Source organism: Plectropomus leopardus, chromosome 6 (assembly GCF_026936395.1).
Source record: "Plectropomus leopardus strain MGB_pleo_1.0 chromosome 6, ASM2693639v1, whole genome shotgun sequence".
Lineage (NCBI taxonomy): Eukaryota > Metazoa > Chordata > Actinopteri > Perciformes > Serranidae > Plectropomus > Plectropomus leopardus.
The window spans coordinates 27,655,471-27,665,187 of NC_142181.1; the positions used below are offsets into that span (position 1 = coordinate 27,655,471).

Below are 9,717 nucleotides of genomic sequence, written 5' to 3' on the forward strand. Positions count from 1 at the left end.
TCACCTGTGTGAGTGCATTGTAAGTGTGAAGGACCTTTAATAAGACACCAATTTTCTCATTAGGTGACAAACCAATACATTGATTTGTTGACATGAGCCAATAAAGTCAACAAAGTCAACAAATTGTTACAGTTAGAGATAGAGAATAATTTTGGTTACTGATTTTTGGTTGACACTAATTTCTTAAAACACAACAGTCTCAGTTTTTTAGTTTACAGCATCTGTTTCAACATATACTTTCAACGCCTTCACTCCTGCTCTCTGCAGCACTTGCACACAGTCTCCTGTGGCTGCTTCCAAATATAAATTACTGTACTTAATCTTACCTTTCAGGCGCGCCCAGAGGACTATGCCAGAGATTTCTTAGCTCACCAGGTGCCCATCTCTTTCCATAAACACTGGAACATCGACCCCATTGCTGTTTTCAACAAATGGCTTAAGGATGACATTTGGGCAAAAACTTCAGATGGACTTAATAAGAGTGCTAAGACGGAGTTATAATCATTTTAAGCACACCACTTGCCTGTATGAGTATGTAAGTATGAAGCGATGATTGTGTGTGTGTGTGTGTGTGTGTGTGTGTGTGTGTGTGTTTGTCTTATGAAGTCATGGAACTGAAATATTGTCCTTCACAGATGTAAATGTTTTTGTATTGTTGATGTTGAACTATTTAGAGGGACCATGCGAGCGTGTGTCCATGACTTTTATCTTTTATCTGTGAATGTCTTCATGACTGAGCTGCATGTTGAGGTTACTGTTATTTTGGAAAATGTGTATATTTATATCATATGAATAATCTGAACCTTACAAAGGAGGCTCTTCTCCTCTGGGAGATACTGTACCTTTCAAAAAGTATCACTAATGCTGTACAATGTGCTCTATTTTGACATAAAAGTATAAATATTTGAGGATGTTTTGCTCTTCTGTTTCATCGGAGGCCCATTATAGGATTTAGTTTAAAGCCGTTATGTATAAATTATGAAGTTGTTAAAGGTTAATTGAGGCTAAGACTAAGATGGTGAAACACAGACTGTTTGGTGCAGCTAAAAGGCATTAAAGCTCTTTAAAGCAGGCTGAAGGTTTGTAATTACTCACAATATGTGGTCTCTAAAAGGGTCTGGGCACTGCTCAGGCAGATAAACATCTTACCTCAACTTTAGACTCACCTAAACACCCTCATTTATTACATTTTTGCTCAAGGCCAGTGCATTCCAGTACCCATACTAGTATACTGGAAAAAGACTATGTATGTCCCAGGCCTGAACTGTCAAATGTAGTATGCCAAAAATACCAGGATGTTCTACTTCATTTGATGAAATTTTGCAGCAGGCTATGTAAGCCAAAGAGTGCTCCAGGGATGATGTTTATCTGTAGGCCAACCTAGAAGCTAACATCGCCCTTGTGTCCCTTGTCAAAAAGTCTATGGGATTTTTCCATTGGATTCTGGATCATGAAAATCAGCTCTGTGGTAAACAAGTATTTATGATAACTGACACGTTTTCTTCTGCCAGATAATCCTCACAAATAAACACTACTTTCAGGGTCATGTTGCCACCGCATGTTCATCTCAGTTTGATGTGATGACGCTTTAGTCTCATTAAGCTACTTGAAAGCAACCGACAGAAAAAAGCTTCAAAGTTTGCAAGTGGGGTATTTACTGACATATTTTATTTATTTAAAGTCTGTACAGCTTCTGTTAACCACAGACCGTATTTCAGACTTCTAACAAAAAACTCATTCAAAACCATTAACTTTGAGACGAGGGAACTGGATATGCTAAAATGCTAAGTCATTCGCAGGTTTTAGGAAAAGAGGGTGGAAAGTGGAGAGGATGCACTGTGAAATCTGGTCTGCAGTGTCTAGGCAATAGATCATCAAGGTTGGGCAACTACAGACCACTGCACATGTGGTGTACCCCAATTGTGTGATGCTATTTAAGATTGTTACTTCTCTTCTTTCCACCCTTGTTTGTGTCAAGATTGATTACTGAGATTCTTTTTAAGTATACATATAAGCCAGCAGGGACACCACATGGGAATGAAAAGTTGGGGCAATTCTAAGGGCCCATGGCTGACAGGGGCCCTAAAAAATATAAGAACATTAAGATTTTATTTTAATTATTAAGCTATCATCACTAACAGTCGATTTTATTTAGATTGTGGTAAATAATACTCCCAGTGTATTTTTAATTTCTTGTTTCTGGCAAAAAAAAAAAAAGTAAACAAACAGAGAGCCTCTGTGTTGCCTAGTCCCCCCTGTATTTCTGTGAAATGGTTTGGTCCTTTCCCTGCACCTGGCGCATAGGGAACATGCTAACAGAGAGGAGTGAGTGCAATTCCTCATAATACATCCGTGAGTGAGTGTCGGTGGAGTTCAGCATGGCAGCCTCCAAAATTAAAGTTCTGCGTACCAAAAACCAAAAGAAAGAGAGTCAAGGGAAAAGAAAAGAAAAGGTGTTAGTATGTCACGCAATTCTTCACAAAGAAAGGTGGGTCACTGTGAGTTTATATTTTATATTTTATATTTTATATTTGTATCTTCTATTTTATCTGTTTTTTTCTATATTTATGTTGCACCAACCCACCAGAACAAATTCCTCGTATTGTGTTAACTATACCTGGCAATAAATCTTTTTCTGATTCTGATTCTGATTCTGAGAAATTAATCTGTTTAGTCCATAGTAAAATAGCTAGGCTACGTGTGTTCCCCTAACATTAACGTTAGTTAATATCTTCACAGAAAATTAAGTGTCTACATTTTTCCCTCCTTTATCTGCCATTTATTCAATATAGCCAAACTCTTAAGCAAGGTATTTATACTAAATCATTTATCCCTGTCCCTGGTATCAGGCCAAAGTACAGATGCAGCTTCATCCTCAGCAGCCTGAGCACCCCCCCACCAATGACCCAGCCCAACTTCAAACTGAAGAAGGAGGTAAGTAGCACCCTGTCAAATGACATGTTAGCTGATAATAACTGAAACGTTGGTTATGATGTTATTTCCGGTGTTGGAAGAAGTACTCAGATTTTTTACTAAAGTGAAAGTAACCTATGAATACCACAGTCTAAAAATACTTAACAAGAAAAAGTCCTGGATTCAAAATGTTACTCAAGTAAAAGTTCATAAATATTATCAGCAAAATGTAGTTAAAGTATCAAAAGTGAAAAGTGCTCATTATACAGCATCACTACTTTCAGAGTATCATAAACACACCAATATTATTTCTGTGATTATAGCATGAACTCCTTGGGTTATGATAGGGTGTCATATGATTCTGTTTGCATGTTAATTTGGTAATTTGTCAATGTGGAGCCAATTTCAGATACTGGTGGGGTCCAATGTGACAACTTTTCATGGGGTCAAAAATCCCTGGCAGTGCCTCTACCAGGGATTTGCTTTTGCTGGTAACAGGTATCTGAGCAAGAGGGTCAAAATTAGAGCACCATGTTATAAGGAAGTTGTACTGTACATACTCTAGGCACCAGTGTGTACTTTGTAAGAGCAGCTACAGTAAAAGTTGTATGTGTGTGTGAGATTCAAAACCAAGAAGCAATCTCAAAGACTGAAAAATGTAGCCACTAATGGCCACTTGAGGCTGGCTTCAAAAGAAGAGATCCCTGTGTCAGAATGCCCAACTTTACAGCAGAAATAAATGTGTTTACAACCTAGTAAGTAAAAAAAAAAGCATTGGTTTTGGCCACGACTGCTAATTTTTATAGAATAAGCCCATTTACATTTTATTGAGGCCCAAAGTTGTGCATATTTAGGGTCAGTGCCACTTGAATGACAGGCTTTCTGCTAGGTGTCATTGCAGTCTGTGAGTCAGATCCATCCCTCACTTCTCCACAGCTCCACCCTCGGGTCCAAATATGACCACTTATGGCTCAAAAATGGTAAAATAAAGCTGTGCCGACCCATGTGCCCACAGCAGCACTCGTACTTCATGCCAACCTTGCATAAGTTAGCGCTCCACTAGGGCTATCCCATTAAAAAAAAAAAAAAAAAACTCTGGACATACCACTGGATGTCAATGGCCGAAATGTCAAACTCGAGATTTCAGAACAGCAGTCCACAAACCAATGGGTGATGTTATGGTAGCTACGGTCATTATTTATACAGTCTATGAGTGAAACAAAGCTTACCTCCTTCTTAAGGCATTCTTTCACCTCAGTCACAGGAACATAAAGGAGCATCATTTATTAGACATATTTTTTTGGAAAACACAGCTGACATCCTGAGATACGAGGTGGACATGATCAACATCAATACCCATTCTTCATTTTCACATTTTTTACCTTACAAAATTAACTGTCGCAGATAATTAATTGGCAAACTCGATGATTTGCTGACCATTATTAAAGGTCTTTCAAAGACCTTGAGCCTCGGTTGAAGAATTAAACCTTTCTCCTGGCTATTTGCCATAGAGAAGAATTAATTTGCAGCTAATGCTTCATTTTAAAAGAAAAAATGGAAGTGGCTGCTGTTTCATGGCCGCAAAAGCTTTAGAAAAACCTGAGGATTATGAACTAATGAAAATTTGAAATGCTATCACTGTAAAAACTCATTACTGTCAGTCTGTGGAAGGCACACTGTAACACAGAAGATGCTCCTCCACTCACAGACTCTGTCAGTATTGTGCTGCTAAATTTACACTGTCCTAATAGCACAGTAGGCTGGCTCGAGTTCATGAAAAGTCTATTAGCCTCGGGCATTTGAAGCAGTGCAATAAGTCAAGTAGACATCTTCTCACACACCTATGAATTGTAACCTATTTGTAGGAAACAAGTTAAATGCCTGTTGGGACTCACCCACACACGGAGTGATGAGTGGTGTTAAGACAGCACTTTGCAAGGAGGGAAATCCTCAGCATAATTCTAAGTAGGTCCACACAACATGCTTGCTCCGCCAATATTTCTAGCGTGTCAGCAACAACATCACAGTCGGGTTTGTCTGGTGTTGAATTTTATGCTTTAATCCTTGTCCAAAACAGTGGAACAGGAAGATGAGTGTATCACTGCATTTCCTCTCGTGTTTCCTTTTCAGCTAAGAGTTTGTAGAAATACTGAGGTTATGCACTCCACCCCCTCAGAAGAAAAATCAACAGAAGAAAAATCTTTTTTTGTTGTTGTTTTTTATTTTTTTATTTTGCTTAATTATATTTTATGTACAATTTATTCCCCTACATGAAGGTCGAACAGCTGTTTCATATCCTCTCCATACTAATGGATATACAACTCTGAAGGGGAATTACTGAATTCTTTATTTTAATTTAATCGTGTTGGCCTAAAGAAACCATGATTTAAAAAACACCATGTGTAAATTTGAGCTGTAAACTCAGGGAAATTGCAATTTTCACAGAATGACTTAAGTGTCCTCTGCAGTGAGAGCGCTACAGTTTACAGAGTGACATTGCTTAAAACATCAGCTATGCAGCTATGAATATGGTTTTGATGATCATTTTAGTCACTGGGGGGGGGGTTTACATCATGTGCTTCAAAAAACACCACAGATGCCTGCCTTACCTAATTCTAGTCATTTGTGCTGCAAAATTGCTCTGTGAACTGTTTTCATAATGTGTTTTTTGCCTTTTGTCCTCTTTGGTATCATCATGAATCCCACATTTTATCCAGTTTAGCAGTCTGCGATTTATTTTTATTTTCTTATAATAATAGATGATCGAATGGTCTAAGAGAATCAACCTTATTGTGGAGAAGAGGCAAAATCTGTAATGGGTCTGTATCTTAACCTAATAATATTCATTCTCTCTGTTAAGCTTTTGTCTCAGTTGATGGGCTGATTCACTCAAATTTCAACAAAAAAAAAGAGAGAGAGTTTCTGTTTTGTTTGTCCAGGTGTTTAGGTATCTGCCTCTGAGATACTTTCTACCAAAGCAGTAGTCCCCATGGAAACTGTGGAAAGCATTTTTGTGAACTACCCCTATATAATTGCTGTGGTTTAAGTTAGGACTGGAGAAAGCAACCTGCGGCTCTTTAGCCCCTCTCCAGTGGCTCCCTGTATCTCTGACAAAAAAAAAAACAAATGAAAATGACTGTTATTTTTTCAAAATTTTAATTTTTATGTGTCATTTTTGTAAGCTTAAATTGTGTCTTATATCCTATAATTGCAAAAATGAATAGCGGTATACCTAATCATTTTTTGTTTTTTACATGTGTCTGGCGGCAATTTTGCCGAACCTCAATAGCGGTGGCTAGTCTTAGTCTAGCTAGTTTAGTTTCCCTAGCTAGGCTATCTGTGGATTCCAAATCCTAAAAAAGGAATCGTCTGGAGGGAAAATTGAGAATTTAATAGCACATAAACAGATTTGTTTTCTTTCACTGCCAACTCTGCAAAGTTAACGGGCAAATAAGCCCACGGCAGAGTAGCCCCCTCGGTGTAAAACATATTTCTGAATGTTCATTTAGATCTATTACTCAGGTCGATGTGTTACTTGAATAAGGAGGTTCAAATATGTTTTCAGGCATCAGACTTTTTTTTTAATCAACAGTAGCTTTTGTTGATAGTAAAGGTTGCTGAGCCCTAATGGCACTTTGCAGACGCTCCCTCTGCACCTGTTTAACTTTATCCTTCCCTGTGAAGACGTTACCTGGATTACACATAAACTGTACAGGAAGTTTAGGTTCTCGTCATATTTCATTGTCTGCCTTCATTCTTGTAACTAAAGATTTGGGTCCACATGGCTGCATTAATATTCATAAAGCGTTATTTGAATGAAAGCATGTGCGAGTCGCAGAGAGTCCTGGCTGGAGAGCAGTTGGAAGATAGTGATTTTTCAGTTTGGGTCTGTTTGAACACAAGTGCGTTTTCCTTGGAGGATTCACTGTGACCAGCAGGGCCTCCAAAATGGAGCAGATGAGAAGAGCTGCCGCAGCCAGTGCCATCTTAAATCTCTGTCACAGTCGACTCAGCTGAGGCTTTTATCATCACTCAGTGATCTCACTTGTTGCCAATCTGTTTTCCATCCCTTCAGGGTAACAACAGTGACTGCAAAGATCTCTTTAGCAAAACAATTAGGAAACATGAACCACAGAAACTTAATTCTCCCCAGTTACAGTAGTGATCTCATTAAATGAAGCCTTGGGAACCATGTGCTGTGCAATATAATGATTACATTTCTGTGGTAGCATTTCCTCATGCCAGCAGCGGGGCTCTGGTGGGGCAACTGTTTGTCCGTCTGTCACTTTTGTTCAGTCTGAAATATCTAAACAAGTAGGTCTGACGTTATTGGATGAATTGCTGCAAAATTTTCCAAAACAACTTTTGCCATCACCTACAAAACAAATGGCATTCCCATCAACCTCAGCTGTGTTTTTTGTTTCATGTGAATTAGCAGATATTAGCATGCTAACACACCAATCTAATATAAGACCATGGTAAACATTCTTGCTAAACATCACCCATCAGGAGTTAGTGTTTAGCAGAGTCATTAGTGTGTCTGTATTATCGAACATGTTTTTATTGCAAGTTGTCACGCATCAGCGCTCTGTCGGTGGACTTCTGTGTCTACATATTATGCTCTAAGTGTCCTTCTGCATCTGCTGTTAACATTCCGGGATGCTGCTACCAATGCCACGCTGTCGTCATTGGCCTATTTCAACTTGCGCTGTCAGTCTGCATATCATACAGCTGTGCCAGGTGCTGTCCAGCTAATTGAGTGTCATGACACTGCGAAAGGTTGTGTCGAGCTGTGTTACAAACCCTTGTTGCCTAGCGGCACATCATACCACCACGGAAGGCTGCTTCTGGTATCGGTATCTTTTTTGACATTTGTGGAAGATCAGCCTACAAACTAAAATTAAATAATGTATCCACACATATTTCTTAGTAGACTATAAAAATGTTTCTTCATGTTGTATTAAGAATTCCCTCCCTTATAGCCGCATTTCACACCAAACACTTATTTGTATATAACCCGTATAGACGTGTACTTAGTAGATTTGTTTTGCGTTTCCACCATAGACAGTATTCTTGAATGTAGGCAGGGATGTTACCAGATGGTACTAGCAGTGTCACTGCTCCATCCAGCTCTTGTTATATTTCCTCTTAACCAACGATAACTGCGTTGACGTTGAGTAACATGCATTCCAGCTCAAAAGCTGGTTGTGGTAGTCTTACCTCTATTGGTACCACCCACCACATTTAACAATGGAAATGCAAAATTAAATATTCTAATGTGTAATTAACTAAATTAAACTAAACAGGAATGCTTGGTGGAAACGAGGCATTTGATTTTCTTGCAGGTAATTCAGTGAGTCGATGATTTTTGTTTGTCATTTTAGTTAAGGGGTCAGATTGAGAGTGCAAACCGATTCATTCGTACATCATCTTGTTTTAGTATTTTCTCCTTATTTTGAGACCACTGACAATTACACTGCCGCTTCTGTGTCGCTCACATAAAGCCAGAGATGAGTCAGGTGGTGTTTGATGAGTCCAATGTGTGACATTTCTAACACTGTTAACATTTTAATATCGATGGGAAATTTCACTGGTACTATCCAATAAAATTAACTACTGAATTTGAACATTATGCATTCAAAAGGTGCTCCTCAGCAGGAGTCATCTCTTCACTTGTCTATTTGGAATAAGAAAATCATGATAATGAATGTTGGCAAGTCTTGCGAATTAATTATTTTCATGTATATGTATAATTCAGCAGTGGTCTGTAAGGGTAATATGATTGTACCGGCACAATTTAGCCTCATAGAATAAACTCAGTGTCAAATTATAATACAGAGCTTGAGAGGGGTCTCTATAAAGAGGCAGAGTGGATAATACAGAGGGTGTTAAACTCGTGCAGATGTGCTGGTAAATGGGCGGGCTGCAGTAAAAAGCCAGGCCAAGGACAAATGTTGAAAGTCAAAACGCTACCAGCTCTTAACCACCGGTTACACAAGATTGGTTTTATAGCGAGCTCAATAGTAAAATAAATAGTGCTCTGTCATAGTGTCAGGCTACTGATAGCGATTAAGATATTTCTGAATACTTGCCCTCCACCAGCTGCTTATTCCAAGAGATTAGATTAGATCAAATAAACTTTATTGTCCTTGCAGGGGAATTTGTCTTAAACATGGAAGTCACAGCAGCAAGGACACAAAAACAGCAGTGCACGATCAAAACAAAATATATTATACAAAAACTGCAATTAATGACATACACTATGGTCAAGAAAAATCCTCCAATTACTGCACATGACCACTCACCATAAATATATAATAGAAAATAAGGATAGACTAGAGTAGGAATGTGTGGCGGTGTGTGTTTGTGCGGTGTAGACCCAGACTATCTTTCTGAGTTAATCAGTTTTATTGGCAGGGGAACACAGACTCCTTGTATCTGTTCAGGCTGCAGTATGGGACACTGTATCATCTGCCTGATGGGGAGAGATGGTATTAGCTGTCCAAGATGTGAGTGAGTCTGCTGATATACAGTATACACTCACGGTGTGTGCATTTTCTTATGTGATTAACTTTTTATGGCTGTAATAATATATCAGTACAGTGAAGATAAGACAGAGAGCTGGGTCAACACCCAAAAAACAAACAGACATAAATCTAACTAAAATGAAAAGAGTCTGACTGAATGCATGTACGTCTGTCTTTTGATGTTCTCAACAACAGGTCATCCAATCAACTTCACACTTAGCTGGTTTATTAATGAGGACCCAAGGAAGCACATTGTAAAGCTGTTTGGATGAGCAGT

At 38.7% G+C, this 9,717-nt stretch overlaps 1 protein-coding gene across 1 annotated transcript in view; it reads left to right on the forward strand.

Moving 5' to 3' along the window:
• b3glcta (beta 3-glucosyltransferase a) overlaps nucleotides 1-1,072 on the forward strand; it is a 92,355-nt gene extending 91,283 nt beyond the window's left edge. The window contains exon 15 of the mRNA XM_042487441.2: nucleotides 334-1,072. Coding sequence (XP_042343375.2) covers nucleotides 334-501 — 168 coding nt within the window. The 3' untranslated portion in view covers nucleotides 502-1,072. The remainder of the gene's footprint in view (nucleotides 1-333) is intronic.
• Nucleotides 1,073-9,717: the final 8,645 nt, after the last annotated feature.